Here is a 25023-nt window from a genome sequence, read left to right as displayed (position 1 = left end):
ATCAAAGGAGGGGTTTACAAATGCGTGGAGAAGTTTGGACAACCATGGAGGAAAAAACGAAAATGCATGAGGAGCTCAGGGATGACGCAGATCGGATTTGTGGTATTTGAAGGCAGGCAGAAATGATTTTCAAGAGAAAGACGGCGTGACCCGGGTGCGTAAGAGCATAACGTTCTCAAATGCGTGAAACGGCGGCAATGGAAAACGATTTTATGTGAGAAAGCTACCTGAGCGTGATTTACCTGGCCCGTAAAGCATGTTGTTCGATGGAGTACCCAGGGCTCACGCTATATTGCTTAGAAACTCTGCTATCTGCGTGTAGATTTACGAGTTTGCTGATGTCCTGATATTTTCCAGCCACGCCTGATCTCTACCCACGTCACATATATGCTTGCAGGTCCACAGAAGCTTCGTTAACACAAAAGAGAAGGGATAAGACTGCGTAGGTGATTGCGTGGGCGAGAAGATTGACGCAGTCCTGCAATTGTTAAAAAGACAAAACCCTATATCTGCAAACACAAAAGAAAAACAAAACCCTAATGAAAACTGTAAAAATTAAAAATAAAACCCTAGACAGCTGATTAATGTACAAATTGTGGCCCCTGAAATGTAAGATTTAGCAATAACAGCAGTAATATTTTCGAAATATCAGAAAACCTAAATTCTGCTGTGAACAGAAAGAAAATCTCTCATGCAAAACAGGAAATAAACTTTAAATGATTAACCCAGGGCCAAAATCAGCTGGGCTCTGCAAAGAAAAGCCTGTGGGAGTCGGCTGGTTCAGCCTAGAACTTCCCCAAACGCCCACCAATATTCTCTACTAAAAGGTTTTCCTGCACATCTCAAGCAACCATCAGCAAAGAGAGAGAGAATGCTGCTAGATCTCAAGAAATAATGGAGATACCTGCCATTATTTCAGAAACCCTAGCAACACTCAAACCCTAGCAAGTGAACAAGATACCTGTGCTCACAATACTCTAAAAACAAGCTATGACTAATGGCTGAAAACTGAAATATGCAGAAAATTAAAGATCTCACAGCAATCCCAGAGAGTAACACCAGCACGATTTGGACCCCAAAGTCTTCTTTTATTAACCAGAAATCAGATTACAAGAGAGCTTTTTCAGTACAGACTCACAGATCAGATGATTTGAAATGACCCCCTAAGACCCTATATAAAGGAAATGATCCTAACGGCTAGTTCGAGTGATCCATGTAGAAATGATCTCGACCGTTGATGAGGATCAAGACATCTCTTGATCTCATCCGTCGATTTATTCACTTAAAATATTATTATTTTATTAGTTAGGGTTTTATTATTTTTTTAATTTTTTATTATTTTTTATTTATTTCATTTTTAAATTTTTATTCATTTTATTATTATTTTATTATTTTTATTCATTTTTTTAATTTTTTAATTCATTTTAAAATGGATCATCGAACTAAGCCTTCGGAAACATCCCCTAGGACCTAGGACTTAGGACTCATGAGGGGATTTAAAACATTTTTCGACCCTCAGGACACATTACATCATGACTTTTACAATTTACATCTCAAGGGGACAAACCCACTTAATACAGACCCTCACAAAACACCCAGCTCTGCGACACAACGATAATCTAGCAGATTAACACACTAGGATTCTCCTAAAGTTCTAATGACAAAATCCATCCCGGCTTTGGGGTCAGGTTTGAAGGAAAACTCTGCCGATCCATGGATCGGTGAGACGAAAAACCTTCCGGGACGTAGATTACCATCAGAAAGTTAGGTCCACCTAGGCAATTTTACATACATGACTCTGATCTGCTTAGATTATTTACAATTCATACATGCAGACTGGGTTTACAACTGAAATGATCAAGCTGCTGATGATGGCAGGATGGCACGGACATGCTGATCAGGTGTTGCTTCTTTCTGTCAAGAAAAACGGGGTGCACTGCATGGGTAGTTGACCAGTAGAGGTCAACAAGCCCGATAAAGTGGTCAGTCGCATGCACTAGGAAATATCAAAAGGTTCCATTAACCATAGGAAACTTTCAAATGATGTTATTCATTTTATCCCTTGACAGATGGGGTTTCTTACAAAACCCAAGAGTTATAGGGCTAAAAACCTAAGAACATTTGGAATGAAATTGGAAGAGAGGCTCTTGCTATACAAGCTAGAAGGAAAACATTAGAAACTTCAAGGCAAAAGCCACCTGAACCTCAAACAGTCCACAAAGTGCATACAGTCTTGTTGAATAAACAAACATGATAAACAAGTATGAGGACACCGAGGAAAATAATCTTCTGTCATTTTCCACATTTCAAAATAAACATAACACAAACACCTCCAAGATGTATTTCACCTCATCAAGGAATAAACTCCAAGAATAAAATTTTAGTTCTTCAATGCTGAAGCAAGTGAACAAGGTATGACTTCTTATGCACTTTAACATTATTCATCAACTCCAATGAATGTCTAAGAGGTGTCACTGCAAATTCATAAACTTTCCCTCTGGATGGATATGTAAACTTTAAATACAATGCAAAAGGATTATCTCATCAGCATGTTAAATTGATTATGACGTGAATTTGTTTTCCTCTAGAGCCCTCTCAAAGGACATTAACAATTTTTTTTCTTCATGCACTGGATGATTACAAGCAAGCAACACTAAAGTTGGATGCCCATCAAAAAGAGCATCATAGTCCTCCTTTCTAATTGTGTCATAAAATATTTTAACAATGGATTTCTTGAAATAAGAATATATGGTTAGCCGATTCTATTAGAAGTTGTTTCAGATCATCTGATGATCAGCAAGTGTTTGAACTAATGTTGCGAACATTGGCATCGGGATAAAATCAGCAAAGATTCGGAAAACCAAAAAATCGTAAAAATCGGGAAAATATTGGTAAAAATTGGCAAACATCAGCAAAATCAAGATACCATCAAAATATTAGTAAAAATCGGCAAACATTGGGCCTAGGCCAAACAATCATGATTTCAAGATAAAATCAGGATGTTATCAAGATGTTCGTAACACTGGTTTGAACAAATGGAAGCTGCAAGGGTATTTTAAAAGTTTCTTTTGATAACCTCCCTAGTCAATGAATATGCAAGCATGGATTCTAATTTCCTTTCCATGTTCCCTGCCCTCGGATGGATAAATTTTCTATAGAAAATATTAAATTTTGTATCCGAGCATTTCATATATAACAATTGCAAAAATATATAATGTGTCACAGCATACCTTTAGCAAGAAAGGTGCTCGGTTCAAATCAAGATTACTGCAGTTCACCTTATCTCCATCTGAAAGACTGGTGCTGCTACAGGCAGCTCCACTTACAGAAACAACAGCAACATTGATAGTAAAGGATAATAGAAGAGCCAAGCTGCACTCAATAATATTGTATCTGCATCCATCCTACAAAGAAAACAAGAAATAAGATTGTCCAGAAGTCAGAGAAACACAATCAAGATGTGTCATGACACTTCATGAGTTAAATACTAGATTTGACGAACTTATTTTCAGAAAGTTACTAGAATAATGTTAAAAGAGAATAATACCATACAAACAGTGCCTGTTTCTACTGTTTATATATATTTGATGCAAGTACCATTTGATGGGGAAACCTCAAATCATAAGCAAAATTTGTTCTTTACACCAGAAAACTTAATAGAAAAGAACAAGGATAATGGATAAATATTCAAGGGCATAAACAAAACCAATAGAGCGATTCCGAATTTTTGTTAAAGTTTTACAAAATTTGGATCAACAAGAATGAAAGATTGCTAAAATCAGGTGAGATATTAATCAAATTTAATGGTGTACTCAAGGCTCTAGCTCCATACTATATGTTGTACAAAAACCAAAGTTCTTGTATTCCCTCGTCCAGGATTTATGGAGAAGAATCTGTTTAAAAACTTTTTTGGAGAGAAGACTTACAATCTTTCCAGAGCTCCTCTGAATTTCTAATCACAAAAGCACTTTTATGACAGTAACCATTCTGCCACATTTATTAAGAAAGAAAATATCAATCTTCCTATCATTGCTATTAAATTGCATTCCCATTAATATTTTTAGTAATAGCTAAAAATTTAACAAGAAAAAACAGAAAACCTCGTACCATTATACATTCTCAAAACAAACAGAAAAGAATAAAAGCCTATTTCATAAAAGTACTCTCACGCATCATTACTGCATGACTGATAGCCTAATTTACAGAATAGAAGAGAAATAAAGGTGAGGTGGCCCACATTGTGTCGACCACATTGCATTCTACTTGAGCTACTTGCATACTTTTTCAAGGTGAGCTTAGCATGGGCTTTCCATTCTTTTTGAAAAATATGTCGTATGTTTACATAAAAAACTTATAAAAAACAGTACCAAAAGTGGAAGGACATATACAATGAATATCATAATCTCCTCCTCAAAGCTAATCATACTGAAATAAGATCTCATCCCCTTAACCAAAAGCTGATGGGAGATCTCATCCTTCAACAAAGAATAGAAGGTGGACAGCAAAATGACCTCATGATCAAAAACAAACCTATGCCTGATTTTCCAGAGAATATATAAGGTCAGAATACGCAAGAAATTGCCATATCCCAGAGAATGTGACACAAACAAGAAAGCAGCCGTCTCCAAACAAAGCAAACCGCTAGTGGATCTTGCCTAAAGCAATGCCATGTAAACTAAGACTCCCAAAAAATATGCTTCACTATCACGGAGTGAAGGAAAACACAACAGATGCCATCAAATGTCCACTCTCGGCCAACCCAGCCTTGGATAGGATACCCTGAGAGACAACCAACCAAGCAAAATCTCAGCCTATAAGAATGCTAAACCAACCAGACACTATGGAACTTGTGCACCCATCAATCCTCTAGATTCTTAGGCATCTAATATGCATTAAGGACTAGGTGTAGCAGATGTCTCTAATGGAGCAGCAAATATAATGGTCGACAGTCATATTGAAGGAGTAGATGACCAAAGCTACAACCCCAATCCCTCCAAAATGATTCAAACATCCCAATATTAATTTTAAGTAACTCATACTTTAGGATAAGGCCTTTTAACTCTATAATAGAAGAAAATGTGCAAGAAAATGTCACTCCTTCCAAGAGCGAGAGGCAAAATCCCATAGATCTGCCCAAAAGAAAACGCCTTTCCTGCTCAATCAGCATGCTTGACAGCAAGGTTGCTTCACAAGACAAAAATCCTATTCCTGCCAACTCCAAATAGATGAACAAGCTAAGCCCCAACCTTCCCTACTACCATCCCAATGCCAACAAACCAAATTTGAAACTGCTTTCGAAGTTGACCATATATTCCTAAAAATGAGATAACCTGACACCTAAAATAAGTGGGGCATCGATATAATATCACATAAACAAAAGGCCCCTCTAACTCATCTTGTAATTTGTGTGCTAAGCAAACATCACCCAATGTTGAAACAACACCTGCCAAGGTGTTGATCCCTCAAAACACAGAACCACTCACTAGGCAGCAAGAAAACTACCTTAAGTGGCACCCACCTCAACCTTGGGCATGGTGCAAACATCGCATGGAACCATTGGAAGACTACTCTCTTCACCATACTTGACCACAAATATGCCCTCAATTTTCTCAAGCCACCAAAAATCAGTCTTGTTTGGGAGCCAGAAATAGACTATACATGAGAGGCTTGAAGAATATGATCGACATCAGTGAACTTTCCCACAAAGGCAAGATCCCTATGGTGCCAAAAATGAAGCTTGCTCTAAAGCCCCTAGAGACATCAATCCCACATGAATATTGGAGATAGACAAACGCCAAAAGGAATATGGAAATACCAAACAATGACCCCAGGATAAATACAATACCATACTGCATGAATCCAATCTGGTGGTGAGTTTAATCAAACTAACCATGTCAAGAATGAATCCCCTTGAATAAAACTAATTTGCTACTAATGCACCACAGATCCAGAAACTGAGCAAATCCTCATAGCCAATGCTTTAGCCTTAATCTAATATGCAATTGTAAGCAAAGCAATAGGCCACCAACCTCCAAAAGAATCTCAAACTGCAATCTTAGGAATAAGTATTTTTTATTTTCCTTAACCCCAACAACCTGGTTAATTACTTCCTAGCTAATGCAGATCTGTTGAATAAAATACACGACTAAAAAATTAACAAGTAAAACAAATACAACAGTAGAAGTAAATTAATCACCAATCTCAATCACCTGCACACAAGATTACTTCCCTTTAATCTGTTGTTTCATTAAATAAGAAGTGACAGCATACAAGGGCTCCCTTCCTAGGATAATGGCCCTCTAAGGAAAAATATATATACAACAAGAAACTGGAATTAATCTAGCTGATCAAACCCTTGATCTGTCCTTCGATCTGTTAGCTGATCTGAATCCTTCCCTTGTTGCCCCTTGCACTCCTCCTCGAACCCTACACACTTTAGTGGAACTCCTTCTCCACCCAATCAATAAGATCTAACTCTCACTAAGTCTTGTGCTCACTATGTGTCTTCCTTTTAGAAGTTTGAGTTAGTGATTGAATCCACAACCCTAATCTCCAAAGTGTTTGATGGTTCAGATTAGATCTCAAAATCACTTGAGATCAACAATTGAGATTCATCTAATCCACTAATGCATATAACCTTTGCATTTCATCAAATTAATTCATTTTATCTTATAAAATTCAATTACTTTAATTCAAGTAAATTGCTAAGGTTAAAGAGCCCTTTGCATGAGTTCCACACATCTAGACACTTACACTTGTGTGAAAGTACCTATCCAATGCTACTACCATCAACATTAACTCTTAGTGAGGAAGGTACTTCCTGAAGAGCGACCTAGGGTTGCCTTTCCCTCCGATCTTGGCACAATGTCCCATGCATCATCCTTCCCCATGGCTTTCCTCGAAGCCTCTTAGTTTGTTGCCAATTCAACGATGCAACTCATTAGTGCCATATTGTTCAAAAACTTCTATAGAGGCCTGCTCTCCCTAAAAGTGTTTCTAGAAGCCTCCACATGCTTCTGACCAATGTTGCGAACATCGCGATCAGGATTATATCAGCGAGGGGAAAAAAATCGGAAAATACAAAAATATTCATTTTTTTTCAATTTTCTTAATACCTAAAGCATCTACAACATAAAATAAATACATTGACACATAAATATGATAAAAGAACTAATATATAGGATGTGTAATATCATTTCTAGTGCTACATCACACATAACAGTGAATCATGTGCTGAATAGTAAGTCCTGACTCCTAAGTCCCAACTCAGCCTCAAAATATCAACAAAAAATATAATAATGTATCTTATATCATCAGTCATAATGTCATATACAATGAAATGAACCAAATAACTAATACTATTGATTTCCTCTGCCCCTCTTGCGAGAAAATGCAATAGCTTTCCCTTTCCCTCTAGATGTAGATGTCAGTGGAGTTGGCAGTGGACTATGTTGTGCTCTAGAAGTTGAAGAACTAGGAGCTATAGGAGGTAGACCATGTCCTGTATTGGTGGCAAGGGTAGCCTGGGTAGATGGTGTCACCTCCTCCTCTTGTTGCTCCTCCTCCTCCTCCGCCCTCTCTACGCCTTCCACTACCTCCTGCTCTAACCAATCATCGGCATACTCCATGAGAGGCCTCTCGGCCTCAACCCTCCATGCAGCAGTGGTGTCAATCCCATCCAATGAGATGGACTCCATATCAGGTGTCCTCTCAAGTTGCCTCACCCACAATCGAAGATTGTAGTAGATGTAGACCATGTCATTAAGTCGTTGGGACTCCAACCTGTACAAAGATCATAAAATAATAATTATAAAAAAATATTATTTAATGAATTCAAAAAATTAATTGGAAATTTGGAATATAAAAAGTTTGAAGTTTAACATGTTGCGCTTCTTGTTGTGTATTTTTTCAAATACACTCCAGTTGCGCTCGTATCCTAAGGAGCTACATGTTTTGCTGAGGATTTGAATGGCAAGCTTTCGCAGATGGGGTAATCTGGCACCATAGCTTCTCCACCATTCATCTACAACAAAATTACAAATAAGATAAACATAAGAAAAAAATGAAATTTGAAAGTTGAAGCAAAGTATGAAGTTATGAACTTGAAGAGACAATGAAATTTGAAACAAACTAAAAAATACCTAGCATTTTAGTCTTCCTATCAACCACAGCGATCTCAAAACTAAATGTGTCACCTGCCATCCTGTAAATTTCCATTTCTTTGGAGATTTTTGCACGTTCTGTTGGAGATGGCACCATCCTCTGAACACAGGTGAAGAATCCATCCATGATCTCAGCTTCAAATAAGAACCCACAGGGGTAAGAAAATGCCGGGTTCAGGTAGATCCCTACAGCATGAATGGGACGATGGAGTGTGTTGTTTCATCGTTCATCAATCAATTCCCATAGGAAGAGTTGTTTCTGAAACCCCTCATCTCTCTTATCATCATAGTAGGCCTGAATGGATTCTTTGGCCTTGTCCATGGCCTCATACAAGTAGCTCATTACGGGCTTGTCACCATCAACTAATCAAAGAACCTTTACCAAAGGTTCAGTAATGCTGCACACCTCCTGCACTCCCGCCCAAAAGTTTTTTTGGTATGAAACTAATCTGCATATGACCTCTCCCTCTGGTTTGCGGCTAAATGTCAAAGCACGCCACTCATCTGAAAGAAACATTCTCTTCACATCCCACATAGAATTCAAGAGGGATTGAAGAAATATGAAACTGGTGGCAAACCGTGTAATGGCGGGGCACACCAACTCCTTGTTGTTGGTGAATTTTCTCATCAAATGAAGCACATATGCATGATTAAATATAAATGTTGTAATGCTTTTTGATGAGTCAACAATATCTTTGACAAACGAAATTTTTCCTATGTCCTCCAACATTAAATCAATACAATGTGCAACACAAGGTGTCCAAAATAAAGTAGGATGCCTCTCCATAAGCATCTTGCCAGCAGCAACATAATTTGCAGCATTGTCCGTTATGACTTGGACAACATGTTTTGCACCCACCTCCAAAATAAACACATCCAGCAAATCACATAATAATTTTGCATCTTTAATATGTGCAAATGCATCAACAAATTTCATAAACATTGTTCCCTTGGGACAATTAACCAAGAAATTTATAAAGCTTCTCCCGTTTTGGTCGGTCCAACCATCTGACATCACAGTGCATCCTGTGTGCCCATGATGCCCTAAACTCCTCCAATATTTTGGTGCATTCAACCTTTTCATCTTAAAGAATGTGGCCTCTAAAGTCATCATAAGAAGGGATTTTGTACCCTGGGCCAACAATTGCAATAGCATCAATATAGCAGGCTAGAAAAATGGATTATTCCTTGCAACGCTAAAAGGAATATCACTCCAAAGGAGAAACTTGCCCAACAACTTGTCAGCTTCTTCTTTCTCTTTTTTTTTTAAGCATTGAAGAGATAGATGGTTGTGAACCAACTGTGGTTCTAGGAACAAAATATGATGAGGTGGCTACAGGGTTGATTGTAGATATTGATGTTGAAGTAGAACTAGTGCCACTTTCATATTCACCTCCTAACACTCTCCCTGCTAGTTGCTTCCTCAGATCTGACTTGGAAAGTTTGGCTTGCTCTAATTCTTCCAATGATCTGAAGGCTCTTCAGATGATTTCTGGATTTGTATTGGTGCAAGGCCCTACCTCATGTCCAGTGATTTTTCCAATGTGATAATTCAATCTATAAACCCCCCATCACATGATGCCCACACAACTTGCAAGACAAGTTTGATCTATCAAACCCTCCATCAAGTTCATCAAATTCCCATAGAGGGTCCAATTTCCTTGGCATGTTTGTAACTTGGTTGAACTCTTGAGTTTTAATATAAGATGAAGTTTGAAGTTGAAACTTGAAACTTAAACCTATGGCACAAAAAGAATTGCAAGTTAAAAAAATTAAAAAAAATTACATACATGACACAATACATTGAATTTTTGACCAAAAAAAAACTTCAACTCAATCCAACAATAATAGAAAAAATGCACATTCAAACCCAATCAAAAATTATGCAAAAAAATAGAGCACAAGAAAAAATTAAACTAATAAATCTAACAATCAAGTTTTTGCATTTTTGACCAAAATGAACTCTATCCACTCTATGCAACAAAAATGAAAAAAAAACACAATCAAATCCACTCAAAAATCATTGGTAATCAATGGGTTATAGAAACCCAATCAAAAACAAGAAAAAAAAACCAAATAAATGCCCAAATTTGGTGCATATACTTGGAAACCACAGTTTGCCGAAGAAATTTGGTCCAAACATGAATTTCTCTTGCTTGGGGATGCTAAAATCTTATGTTTTTCTCCTCCTCTGCCCTAGTAGTTGCCTTCCTCTCTTCCTTAACTCTCAAACAAGACCGTTGTCTGCTAAAAATGACAAATAAAAACCATGAATTCGCTTTTAAAACGCGTTGTCCCGGAGTCTCATCTTGTCGAATCGCGATTTTTTCGAAAAAAAAACAAAAAAAACACAAAAACCCTTAAAAATCGGGCAATTTTATCGGCAAGGCTAAAAAGTCGTGATTTTTTCACGATTTTTTGGAATTAACAAAAAAAAAACAACACACACACACACACCTTGAAAATCGGGCGATTTTATTGGCAAGGCTACAAAGTCGCGATGTTCGCAACACTGCTTCTGACCGTCCCTCAATATCTACTCAAATCGCCTAGGATGTTTGACAAAAGTAGGAGCTATTGTCTCATCTCACCCCCACTTGAAGGCTAACTCACTGAACTAGAACTCCCTGCATGCTTCTCCTTTTGGAGTTGTTGACCACTCCGCGTCAACTACCCTATAGCAGTGTGCATTTTCGCAAGAAGATTCCATCATGATTGAGCAGTGAGATCATCTGGATTTCATCATCATCACCAGTCATAATTTTGCAGAAGTTGTAAACCCATTTTGCATGTTTACAATGTAAATGATCCTAGTAAGACAATTTGTGTATGTAATAACCTATGTAAGCCTACATTTTTTGTAACGATTTCTATCCTAGAAGGTTTTTCTTCTCACCGATTCATGTGTGTTTCTAAACACAAATGATCAGCAGAGTTTTTCCCTCTAACCTCACCCCAAAGCTAGGGTGGATTTTGCCATCAAGATCTTAGATAAGTCCTAGTGTTCTAATCAAGTCTTTTGTAAAATGATTTGGGAATAATTTTAGCTAATTAGCTAAATTATTTTATTACAAATCATTGGGTCTACTAGATCATATTTGAGTCGGAGAATTGGGTAAATCATTGAGGGTCTATAAAAAACTGGTGTTCCCCCTTCATGTATTAAATTGTAATATCTTGATGTAAAAAATATTTTAGTACATCGTCCCTCATATTTAGACACCATGGCTAAATTATTTGAGGGTTGGAAAAATTATTAATCCCTCATGTGCCTATTAATTAAATTTTCTAACAAAAAATAATTAAAAAAATCCTAAGCCAGAAATTTAATTGATTAGAGTCAAATTTAAGTTAATTAATTAAATTTTCTGGCAAAAATAAATTAAAATCCTAAGCCATATATTTAATTAACTTTGTGTCGTAAGAAAAATTAATTCTCAAAATTAAAAAAAATCGTGGGTCGCAAAGAAATTAATTTTTAGAGGTCCCCGACCAAGGGAATATTGAAAATTTCAAGTGATTTTGGACCCTTGGGCCTTGGTAGTTAAGTCAAAGTCAAGTTTTTGAGGAAATAATCTCAAAATAATTAATTTTGAGTTGATTAAAATTCAATTAAATGAAAAATTCGAATTTACTCATTAATAAAATAATTTCAACAGAGGAGATTAAAAAATAATTAAATATTTTTCAACGGTCGAGATTACTTTGACAGAGATCAAGCCAACTAGTCGTTGGAGAATTAATCTATAAATTAGAGGTCACTTGTCATTCAAATCATCCGATCTTTTAGATCATGTACTAGCTCTTGAAGCTCTATTGTAATATTTATGGAATAATAACGCAAAATCTTTGGGGTTTTATTGATGGCAGTATTCCTCTCCAGTATTTTATGGTAATACTGTTTGTAATGTTTTGCTGAATATTATTTATAAATTGTCGATTAATAGCTCTCGTGGAATAATCTATTGCACATGTATCTTGCTTAGTTTATTGGATCTAAGATAGCACTTTTAATTTGATTGAATTAGCAGGTATATCTAATTCTTGAATATTATATTGTTATTTTATATCTCTATCGATCTGACAATTTTATCTACTGTTTGCAGAAATCATTTGTACTTAAAAATATGGGCATTTGGGGAAGTCCTCCGCTGGACTAGCATACTCCTAAAGCATAAAATCTGAAGAGTCCGCTATATTGAAACCCCAGGATTTATCTAACGAAGCTTCTCTTGCAGAGTTTTCTGGGTTAGTACCCCTTTTAAACTTATTTATCTCTTAAAAAGTGTGTTAGATAGCTAGAAAGAGCGTTAGAACTTAAAATTACAAATCTGGGAGAAGAGTTGGACTCATACTTCTCAAATCCGATAGATCTGTAATTTATTTGTATAAATCTGTAATTTACTTGTGTAAATCTGAAGTTTTGTTACATAATTTTGAGTTTTAACACTTGGATTTTTGAGATTTTCTCTATTTTTGTACATATAAGATATTGGGTTTTTCTCTTTCCACTTGTACAGGGATAGATCTGAGAAATCGGCGAAGGAAATTTTTATATTTGAGCCAGATCTAGACCCTTGAGGGCAAGATTTGTCCTCACTGCTCAAAGATTGTTTGCAAGGATTACACGATAAGATCTTTCATTGAAGCATTTAGATATGGGGTTTTGATAATAATTATTGGAGAATGATTGAAAGCAGAAATATCTCAGTTCATTCAAAAAAATTGGGCAAAACTTTAAATATTTTTAAGGCTTGTGACATCTCTCATTCCCTTCTCCATAGCTTGCCTTCCCCTTCCCAAACCCCTATCCAGACCTTCCTTCCTCACCCGTTGACTTTCTGAAGCCTTTCCCCTTTCCTTCCCTTAATCCATCTTTCCTTCATCTCAGTCACTGTTGATATTTTTCTGGGTTAATATTTGAAGTGTTGCAGACATTTGTAGCTGAAGTTGCAGGTGGTCCAGCCCTTAGAAAAAATCGTGGAAAAGTGTTTTGGTAAGATCCTAGTCCTTCTGCCTCACTGGTTTGCCATCTCTAACCTCACTGTTCACTGTCTAATTCAGCAAATTAATCACTTAATAACAGTAATAAAAATACTCTAAAATTTATTCACAAATTGACTCGGACATTAAGGGGTTGATTAAATAAATTTGGCACTTTATATTTGACAAAATCTGGAATTTTTTTGGACTGTTGTCTGTATTATAAGGTCTGATTCACAAACAGTGACTTGAGCATTCAGTGTGCATCTTAAGTACTTTTGGAACTGTCTAATGCATTTGGTAAAAAAGTAGTTCACTGCCAGCTCTCTTGTCTCTAAGAAATTACTCTCTGCTGTCATAATTTTATTTGCTGCTCCCTTTAATGTTGAAAGTCTGAGATAAGCTACAGCAGTTTTGAAAGAGTTTGTCATCAAACTATATATGTGTTTCTATTTTTTGCAATCTTGTGACTGATCTTGTTCATATATGTACTGATATATGAGGCTACAGCAATCTATTCACAGTGATATCTTTGAGCACTATTGTGGCTAGAAAGACTCTTTGATTATATATTCAGTGTTGAAAGGAGGCTACAGCAATCTATTCACAGTGATATCTTTGAGCACTATTGTGGCTAGAAAGACTCTTTGATTATATATTCAGTGTTGAGGACAGCAATGTCTTCTGGTTAGATCACTAACCCCTTGCTCATTGTTTCTCTCTCGTCTTGAGTTGCATTGCATGATCTAATTTATTGTTGCATTTCAACCATCCAAAATCACTGTTAGTAATCTTACAATTCAGTCAATTATATAATTCTGAAGATTCAGTTGGCTATGATTGACATATTACCTGAGTGAGGTACGTCCTAACAAACACGGTCTCTATTGTCAGTGATTCCTTTCTTCATCAATTACTGTTCAACATTTTAGACTTATGGTGAGCTAATACCTACAAATCAAGGGTTACAGTGAGTTTATCTTGCACATATATTGGCATTGGACAGCAGATTGATAATTCCATCAATTGCCAGCCTTTCATCTTTACTGCTTTCTTGCTAACAATATTTGGTCCTTGTGGCATATGCCTCATAGTGCTTAGAATTTAAAGTTTCTTTCTTTCTACTTTAGCTTACAGGTGAAATTATCTTCATAAGCACTAATAACTAACAAGGCCATATGAAATTGTCCCAACTTGTCTTCTAATACCTCACTGAGTATAATTTCCAAGCTTTATTTTACAAGTCTGTCATCTATTGCTTTAAGTGGATCTTGATCTTTTGATTGGCTATTGAAGCATCATTGTTATCTCATAATTCATTGAAGCATTGTCATTTCTCATCTGCTTGCAAAGTTGTAAATTTTCTTGTGCTTGTTACTTATCTTGTAGCATTGCTATATCATTAAGGTGGAAGTACATTGTTCATTTTTGCAAGTTATCTTATACCATCGTGCATCCTGTACTAACTTGAGCAACACTTGTATTTTGTAACTTGATAAGTCCATCCATTGGGCAAGTATATTTTGTCTTGAGCATTGTTATTACAAGCATTCGTCTCTTAACCATTAAATCTTGAAGTATATTAAGAATATAATCTAATCAAGATCTCTAATACACTGCTCATTAATCTCACTTACAAGCTAATCAAGTTCATAATATAACTAAGTGCATCTCCTAGAGCTTGTTGATTTTCAGCAAGTTTCACCTCATCCTTTCACCTTCAAGGGCTACCCCCCTTGACTTAGCTAGGAGAAAATCTAAATGGATTGAGCAGGGATCAGAGTGACAGCCCCTACTCTGAGCATTGTGCCTTAGATGTACACTTTAGGCGACAACAGGAGCCTTGTACTCCTTGTCCTTTGTCATTGCCAGTGGCAACTCATGACACTTCCTAGATCCCAAGTTCTGCTCAAACTTAACATGTTTGCTCACAATTGTCTTCCTCTGAGCTGGTACAAATATCCTATAAGCTTTTGAGTCTTCGTTACATCCAACAAATACCCCCTTCTCTCCCCAAGGCTTCAGCTTCGACCTCTAATCCATAAACAAATCAATGTATATTGTATTAAAATTTAGGGCTGGTGCTATAGATAATTGAATTTTTAAACTTTTTCAACATTTTCACATCATATTCACCCCATAACAACATATCATCATTAGCAATTATGCAAAGAGAACAATAACATCAACAAAGTAGCAGAACAGTAAAGAACAAAAGAAGAAAAGAATGCAAAATAGAGACACTAGGATTTAGGTCAGAGACCAAGGCAAAACCCCACAAGGGGGAAAACTCAACCAAATTCTTCTTCTTAGATATTTATCAAATGTTCAGCTGAAATACAAAGTACAATGAGACATAAGTCTTTCATCATCAATCACATTAGGCCACCTAGGGCCAATCCTGGATCATACTAGATCCTCATAAACAGCCAAGTCTATAAGACCTTCCATAGGGCTACCCCCATTTCATTCTCGCAAGTGACATCAGTCTCTGTCAAGTATATCTGACATCACAGTCATAGGAGCACTGCAAACATCATTTGACACAAGGGCACTGCCATATATATCACTATTAATACTTCCACATGTCACTGTTATCATCATAAAAATCATTGCCATGTAACATTGTCATAAGCACCTCTATCACTGGCCCAATCATCATTGTCACAAGTACAAGGATCTCTGCCCAAACATCATTGTCACAATATCTCTTGCCACGTATCATTGTCATAGGGTTACTGCCATACATCAAACTGTCATGTAGATCACTATCATATATCAAGATTACTGGCATATAGATCACAGTCATATATCATCAAGTCACTGTCATAGAACATGGTCACTGTCATGCAAGGTTACTGTCATATCAAGGGTCACTGCTATACAAGGTTACCGCTATATCAAAGTCACTCTATCACATATAGCCCTACTGTCATAAGAACATTGTTATATATCATTTACAAGCCACAATATATTACTGTTATAATCAAAGGTATCTCTGTCAAAAGTTTCTGTCAGGAACATAGGTAATCCTGTCATGAATCTTATCCCTAATCATTGTAATAATGGATTGTTCATACATCATGTTATACTATTATAGCATGTGAGCCACATAAATATGTTAATGAACCATCATAGAAATGTGTCAAGTACGAATCTCAGAGATATCAATGCAAGCTACAAAATTACAAAGCGAATCTCAGAGATAACAAACGAGTCAAAGAAATTGTGTGCCACGGAGATACAGATGAGAGCCATGGAAATTGTGTGCCACAAAGAATGCAAATGCAGACCATAGAGAATGTAAATGCAACCTATCATGGGAGCCTCAGAGAATAAATCAAACAGTAGAGTATAATAGTGTGCCACAGAGATTTAAGCGAGCCACAAATTATAATAGCAAGCCATAGACTATACAATACGAGCCACAATTAGAGCGAGACACAGAACCACTGTGAAATGCGAACCACAGTTAGAGTGAGCCACAGAGTATACAATATGAGCCACATTTAGAGCGAACCACAGAACCATAGTGAAATGTGAGCCACAATTAAAGCGAGCCACGGAGTATACAATACGAGCCATGTGAAAAATTCTATCACTGCAGCAACTGATTTACTTTTCCTACTTATTCCACAATAAGTTATTCATGAACTTACTTCAATAAACATTAAAATAAATACTGCTGCAGATATCACACAGTAATACAGAAACAAACATATGCACAAGAATCAACACATTGACACAGTTATTTTGGACAACAGTCCTCGGAAAAACCCAATGTGGGAAAATCGTTGCAGCAAGGGAGATTTTTATTATTCAACAATTCTTCAGTACAACAGGGTGCCAAACTGGCTTACCCACAGAAAGAAATAGTTCTCCAGCACTTCTCCCAATCGCAGTGTCAGCCCGGCTGACCTCTGCATGGTTCTCCAACCCTCTGCGTCAACCCCTGCTTGACTACGTCAGTCCTAGGCCTCTCTACGTCACCCACGCAGGCCCAGCTAGTGACTGAGCAGTCTCCTATTGCCTCTGTGTCTACCTCTCTTGCCTCAGTGCTGATCTTCAGCGGCTAATCCTGCCTCTCTGCTCCATACCTGCTGCCTCCTGACTGCTCACCAGACCATTGGTTCAATTTCTCAGCTAACCCTGCTCCAGAAATTGAACTGACTAGTCTCCCTAGGTGCGTTCTCCAAGTGACCCTCAAGCCTCCTCTTATACTTTTCTCGTTGACACATCAACAGTTGAGATTAAGTCCCTAATCAACGGCTAAGATTAGATCTGGCTTGATCCACGACTTTTGGACCATTCTAACACAGTCTTATATTAACTCACATTAATATTTTATTTTCCCTAAGTTTAGACTTAGGGACTCCATTAAAAATATCAATTATTTTAATATCTCCCAAACTGTTTAAAATCTGCCTAAACCCTTTCTGGGTATTGGAGATCTCATGTGCCTTAGCCTCTCCACCAATTTTCGTGGCTAGAGCATGTCTGATGCTACCCCAAATCAACACTCCCTCTTAGCGAGGACTGCGCTCTAGTAATACTCCTCACTAAGCATCACTCTAATCATCCGACATCGGTCCCTGTGTTGATGCTAGGCCTGCTGCCCAACATCCTCTGCACTATTGCATCCTGTACTGCTACCCATGGCCCTGCCACTGCCACTGCTTCATCCGTACTACAACTCCCTCTGCATCAGTGTTGCTACTAGTCCTTTCTCTCAACACTGCACCTCCCTCTGCATCCTTGCTATTATTACTCCCATTTCTACTACTGAAATGGGTTCTTTACCATCCCCATCTTTTCCTTGAAGTAGTCAAACTTAGTCCTTCCAAGGAACTTGGTGAGGATGTCCACCACCTGTTCTCCTGCAGGAGTGTAGCTCAATTGTACAGTTGCTCGTTGGACACAGTCCCTGACAAAGCGACACCGGATATCAATATGCTTCGACCTATCATGAAACACTGGATTCTCAAAGAGCTTGATGCAATTCTAATTATCGCACATGATCCTGGTCGCCTCCATATTCCTTCTGAATAGGTTCACAAGCAATTTTCTAAGCCATATGGCCTCACACGAATATGTACTTGCCGCCATATATTCTGCCTCAAATAAGCTCAAAGCCACAAACTTCTGTTTCCTACTGCACCAGGAGGTCATTCCCAATCCAATGTTGAAACAGTACCCAGAGGTACTTTTCCGATCCACTGAACTTCCTGCCCAATCTGCATCAGTAAATCCACTCAATCTGATATCCTTACTCCTGGTGTACAAGATTCCATAATCGACTGTTCCCTGTAAGTACCTGAGAACATGTTTGGCTGCTGCCCAGTGTGCCCTCTTCAGTTCCACCATGAACTGACTAAGGGAGCTGATAGCATAGAAAATGTCTAGCTTGGTATTGACCAAATACATCAGGGACCCTATGAGCTGCCTATATAGGGTGGGATCAACATCCTTGTCTTCTGATGCATCAATCTTCTTCCAATTGGTGATCATTGGCGTAACCATAGGTCTACAGTCCTCCATCCCGAATCTTTTTATGATTTCTGTAGCATACCTCCCTTGTCGAAGGAAGATTTCTCCCTTCTGCTGCCAAACTTCCAACCCTAAGAAGTAGTGCATTCATCCCAAATCCTTCATATCGAATTATGTGGTTGGATTCTTCTTGCAGTCCCCAATGGGTCTGGATGATCCTGTCAGAAAGAGATCATCCACATACAATACTAAGATTAGCAGCTCGTTCTCTACAACCAAATAGTGGAGATTCAGATCCGCGTCACTCTTGACAAACCCCATCTTCTGCAAGTAGCCATCTATTCGACCATACCATGCTCTCGGTGTCTGTTTCAACCCATACAAGGCTTTCTTCAATCTGCATACATGAAACTTCTTCTCATGAGTTTCAAAGCCCTTTGGTTGTTCAATGTATACCTCCTCTTCTATTACCTCGTTCAAAAATGTCGTTTTGACATCAATATGATGGATCTCCCATCCCATCTAGGCTGCAAGAGATATCACAGTTCTAATAGATGTATACCTGGCTACCGGGGCGAAGGTCTCCTCATAGTCAATCCCTTCCTTTTGAACATACCCCTTAGCCACAAACCTGGCCTTGTGATTTCTCAACACTGTCGTCTGCAGCGTATTTGATCTTGTAGATCCATCTTGAACCTCCCACTGATCTGTCTTGAGGCCTTGCCACCATCTCCCAGAGATCGTTTACCATTATGGAGTTGTATTCCTCCACCATTGCATCAAGCCAAACTTGATGTTGAGCTGCCTCCTTGAAACTGGCAGTTTCTCCATCCTGGGCTACTAATGCCTGATATCTATTTGGTTGTTTTCACTCCCTCTTATTGTTTCTTGGCGCACCGATGAAGTCCTCTGCATCTCGCAAAATTTGACGAAGTTCCCTGCTAGTTCTTCCTCTGCCAGCAGGTGCTTCTGTTCGCTCCTCCTCCTCATCCTGAGAATCTTCCTGTCCTGAGGAAGAATTCTTTACTTCTGTTGGTTGAAGAGGCTTAACCAACAGCTCCTCTTTCGACTGCTCCTCAGAAGGCATCTCGCGAGATCTTCTGAAAGCCCTGTCCTCCATGAACTTTACATCTCGTCGTACTACTACCTTCCTGCTCCCTGGAAGATAGATTATGTATGCCTTAGCATTCTCGCTATATCCCATCAGATATCCCTTTTCCGCAGTCTGATCCAGCTTCTTCCTCTTTTCTTCGGGTATGCAGCAATATGCTAAACTCCCAAATATCCTGAAATCACTGACTTTAGGTGTCTCCCCTATGAAGGCTTTCTCTTGAGTAATCTTGCCCAATGCCCGATGAGGAGTCCTATTCTGAACATAGACTGTCGTGTTGCATGCTTCCGCCCACAGAAATTTTGGCATATCCTGATCATACATCATGGCCCTAGCTGCTTCTACAATAGTCATGTTCTTTCTTTCTACCACCCCATTCTGTTTTGGATTGTAGGGAGTTGTCCACTATCTTCTGATGCCCTCCTTAGCGCAAAAATAAGTGAAGTCTTTATCGACATATTCTCCTCCATTATCTGAGCGCAAAACTTTTATTTTCTTCCCAGTCAGACTCTCCACTAGAGCCTTGAACTCCTTGAATCGACAGAAAACCTCATCCTTGCTTTTCAGAAAATAAATCCAAGTTTTCCTTGAGTGGTCATCAATGAAGGTAAGGAAATACTCGGCACCACTGATAGCTTTGACGGACATAGGTCCGCAGATATCTGAGTGTATCAATCGATTCAATCGTAATACACTCTTGGCCCTGTGTTTGTCCCTAGGAAATGTTGCCTTGGCATACTTTCCTAGAGCACATCCCCTACATACATCATCTCGTTCCTTACTTAGATCCGAAAGTCCTGTTACAGTACTCCCGAGAATTCTCAGAGCTCCATGGTGCAAGTGACCCATTCTTTTGTGCTATAGTTCGTTCAAGTCCTTGTCTCCATGACTACCTATTAGTGCCATTGGTGATTCTCCCTGTAATCTATACAACCGATTACTTTTGATCCCGATCCGCACTTTCTTTTTCCAGCTCAGGTGTTCGACATATACCATCTCCTTGATGAAGTAGACGTCATAGCCATTGCCTTGTAGTTACGATACGTAAAGTGAGTTCATCCCCAATCCTGGTACATGTAGCACATTTGTAGCACGGAACCGTTCTCCCGATTATGTCTGAAAGACTATGGTACCCTTCCCTACTGGAGTACACTTTGCCTTGTTCCCCATGGTGATCTGAAGTTCATCTTCTCTTCTCAATATTCTGAGAAACACTCCCTAATTCCCGCCATATGCCACGAGGCTCCACTGTCTATATACCATACTTCTGATGATGCAACCCTTGTCATACACGCCACTTCTTCTTCCAGCCTAGAAACTAACATAGAGAAATTGACATCTCTTTCTCTTGTGCAAACTTCTGAAAATCTATGTGAGTCCCCTGACGTGGATGCCTCTACATCGTGGTCTTGACCCATAACTGATTTTCCCTTCCTGTCTCTGATTACTCGCTCTGATACCATGTGAAAATTCTATCACTGCAGCAACTGATTTACTTTTCCTACTTATTCCACATTAAGTTATTCATGAAATTAGTTCAATAAACATTAAAATAAATATTGTTGCAGATATAACATCGTAGTACAGAAACAAACATATGCACAAGAATCAACAAATTGACACAGTTATTTTGGACAACAGTCCCCAGAAAAACCCAATGTGGGAAAACCGGTGCAGCAAGGGAGATTTTTATTATTCAGCAATTCTTCAGTACAACAGGGTGCGAAACTAGCTTACCCACAAAGAGAAATAATTCTCCAGCACTTCTCCCAATCCCAGCATCAACCCAACTGACCTCTGCGTGGCTCTCCAACCCTCTGCGTCAACCCCTGCTTGACTGCGTCAGCCCTGGGCCTCTCTGTGTCACCCACATAGGCCCAGCTAGTGACTGCGCAGTCTTCTACTACTTCTGCATCGACCTGAAAAGCCCTGCATCTACCCCTCCTACCTCAGTGTTGATCTTCAGTCGCTAATCCCGCCTCTCTGCTTCGTACTTGCTACCTGCTCACCAGACCACTGGTTCAATTTCTCAGCTAACCCCGCTCCAGAAATTGAACTGACTAGTCTCCCTCAGTGTGTTCTCCAAGTGACCCTCAAGCCTCCTCTTATTCTTTTCTCGTTGACACATCAACGGTCGAGATTAAGTCCCTAATCAACAGCTAAGATTAGATTTGGCTTGATCTATGACTTTTGGACCATTCTAACACAGTCTTATATTAATTCACATTAATATTTTATTTTACCTAAGTTTAGACTTAGGGACTCCATTAAAAATATTAATTACTTTAATATCTCCCAAACTGTTTAGAATCTGCCCAAACCCTTTTTGGGTATTAGAGATCTCATGTGCCTTAGCCTCTCCACCAATTTTCGTGGCTAGAGCACATCTGATGCTACCCCAAATCAACAAGCCACAGTTACAGCGAGCCACAGAACCATAGTGAAATGTTAGCCATAGAGTATGCAATATGAGCCACCATTAGAGCAAGCCACAGAACCACAATGAAATGCAAGCAATAGATAGAGTGAGCCATAGAGTATCCCATACAAGCCAAAGTTAGAGCAAGCTGCAAGAATAAATTCGAGCCACAAATAATAAAAGTGAACCACTCAAATAATGCGAGCCACTGTGAAGAGAAGTGAGCTATAGAAATTATTGACTCAGAGTTTCGCACTCCATCAAGTAACCTCAGTTCTTTGCTAGGATGTGAGAGATCCAAATTTCCATTTGAAAGGAGATCGATCAAATATTTATATACATTCAAGTGGTCCAAATAGATTCCTTCAAAGGTCAAGCTAACTTTAGAGTTTTGGAGGTGTTGACCACTACGTGTCAACTTCCCATAGCAGTACACCCCCTTTTTCGCAAAAGGGATAGCGCTTAATCGACATGTTCGTGCCATTCGACAGTCATTGTCGTCCTAATCATGTTATGTTGTAAACCCAGTCTGCATGTGTAAATTTGTAAATAATCTTAGCAAATCTGAGTCATGTATGTAAATTGCCTAAGTGGACCTAATTTTCTAGTGATAATCTACGTTCCGAAAGGTTTTTTGTCTCACCGATCCATGATCGGCAAAGTTTTCCTTCTGCCTAACCCCAAAGCTGGAATGAATTTTGTTATTAGAATCTTAGGGGAATCCTAGTGTGTTGATCTGCTAGATTATATTTGGTCGCGGAACTGGGTAGTCCATAAGGGCCTATGTCAAATGGGTTTTCCCCCTTGAGATGTAAAATTGTAAAAGTCATGATGTAAAATGTCTTGAGGGTTAGAAAATGTTTTAATCCCCTCATAAGTCCTAAGTCCTAGGTCCTAGGTATTTTTTCCAAAGGCTAAGTTCGAGGATCCATTTAAAAATAAAAAATAAAAAAAACAATAAAAATTAAAAGATATAAATAATAAAAATTAAAAATAAATTAAATTAAATTAAAACTTAAAAAATAAATTAAAAATAAATAAAAAATTTAAAAATAATAATAAGTCAAATTTTTGAGTAAATAAATGCAGAATTTTGATTTTTTAATATATTAAAATGATTAAAAGAAATCTTGATCCTCATCGACAGTTGAGATAAGTTTGACATGGATCACTCGAACTAGCCGTCGGGATTATTTCCTTTAAATAGGGTGCTAGGGGTCATTTGAGATCAGATTAGATCTGAGAGTCTGGTGCTAAAGAAAGCTCTCTTGTAGTTATTTTTGTGCAATAAAGAAAGACTTTGGGGTTGAAATCTTGCTGGTGTTACTCTTCTGGAAATGTTGTAAGATGTTTTATTTTTCTGCATAATTTTATTTTCAGCTATTGATTTTAGCTTGATGAAGATTGATTCAGGCACAGGTATCTTGTCTGATCTCTAGGGTTTGAATGATAGTTTAGATTCTGAAATATAAGGGCAGGTATCTCCATTTGACCTGGATTTCACTATCATTTTTTCCCTCTATGTTAATGGTTGATTTTAAGCTATGCAGGAAATCTTTTTTTTTAGATTACCAAGCGTTCGGGGAAGTTCTCGGCTGAACTAGCCAACTCCCGAATTGTGTTTTCTAAAAGAGCCCAGCTAGTTTTAATCCTAGGCTTATCATCTGAAAAAAAAATTTATGAATGCATGCAGGGTTTTCTGAAGTATCTCACATTAAATTTAGATTCTGAAAATATTACTGTGGATTATTGACAAATCTGGCTGCTTAAGAGTCAAAAATCTGTAAATTTTGTAATTATTTAGTTGATTTAGGGTTTCAGTTTTGTTTCTGGCACATTTTACTTCTGGGTTTTCCGTTTCTTTTTCCATTACAGGTTGCAGGTACAGGTTTTGAGAAAAAAAATTCAGAGCTTCCATCAGACAAATCTGAATGCAGGGTGATTTGAAATTTACTGGAGAATCTGGAGGGTTTTCTGTTGCTATCTGAAGTCTTCAATTTTCGGAGAAATTTCGAAATTTTTTAAAGGGTTTTCACTGTCCAAACCCTCACGCAGTTGCACGTTGTTTTCATTTCTCTACGCTGCCTCCTCATTGCCTGCATACAAAACCCATCCAACCCTCAATCCCCCCATACTCTGCGTATTGGACAGCCCTCTCTCATTACCAGCTGTTCTCATTCAATCCGTAGCCATTGCTACCAAACCACGCAACCCATTCCACGTTGCTACCACAAACTTTATCTGTTTCATTTTTTCATTGCTATCAACCTATACGGCAAGCAAAACAATAAAGACTCTGTCCTTCACATTGCCCACGCAGCTTCTTCTCTGCGTGTTAACTCCTACGCCGCCTCCCTCTGCCGTCCATTGTTTAGTCTCCTCACGCTGTTGCCGTCACTTGCATATAACAAAACGCTGTCATCTGCAAAACCCTCATGCTGCACACAGTCTCCACGCTGCCTGCCCCTCGCTCCACCATCGATTTCTCACATCTGCAAATAAAAATATAGAACCCGTTATTCATGCGTTAAACTCTCCTCGAATCTTTCTAACAAAGCCTGTGTGCAAACCCATCAGATCAGCAAGCGTCCTCTGCTCCCTTTTGCAACTACGCATCTCACCAGGAACCTGCACAATCTCCTTAATCGCTTCCTCATCCCTTCGCGCTGATCTGCATATCAATCTCTCTGTCGCCGTCCTGTTTCCTCCTCCCGTCGAACATTCGAACCTGCAATCATACGTTGAAACCTTTTGTTTTTTTCATTTATTATGCGTTGGTATGGTTTAGCTTAGGGTTAGTATTTTATTTTTCAAAGATTTTTTTTTCGATTTTGTTTTAGGATTTGATTTATCCGTTTTAG

General features: G+C 38.3%; 1 protein-coding gene across 5 annotated transcripts in view; it reads right to left on the bottom strand.

Annotated features, from left to right (window-relative positions):
* Window positions 1–25023, bottom strand: part of LOC149207369 (metal transporter Nramp6-like) — a 210612-nt gene that overhangs the window by 39966 nt on the left and 145623 nt on the right. For all 5 annotated transcript variants that reach the window (XR_016252618.1, XR_016252619.1, XM_089395703.1 and 2 more), the window contains exon 9: window positions 3231–3404. Coding sequence is in view for 3 of the 5 variants with exons in the window: in XM_089395703.1 (XP_089251829.1) it covers window positions 3231–3404 (174 nt within the window). In the remaining 2 variants the exon portion in view is untranslated. The remainder of the gene's footprint in view (window positions 1–3230; window positions 3405–25023) is intronic.

The sequence above is a fragment of the Pinus tabuliformis genome, chromosome 1_2 (assembly GCF_031772625.1).
Source record: "Pinus tabuliformis cultivar Carrire ecotype Pingquan chromosome 1_2, CPIR1, whole genome shotgun sequence".
Classification (NCBI taxonomy): domain Eukaryota; kingdom Viridiplantae; phylum Streptophyta; class Pinopsida; order Pinales; family Pinaceae; genus Pinus; species Pinus tabuliformis.
The sequence above is the reverse complement of the archived record's forward strand: the minus strand, read 5'-3'. Positions and strand labels throughout refer to the sequence as shown.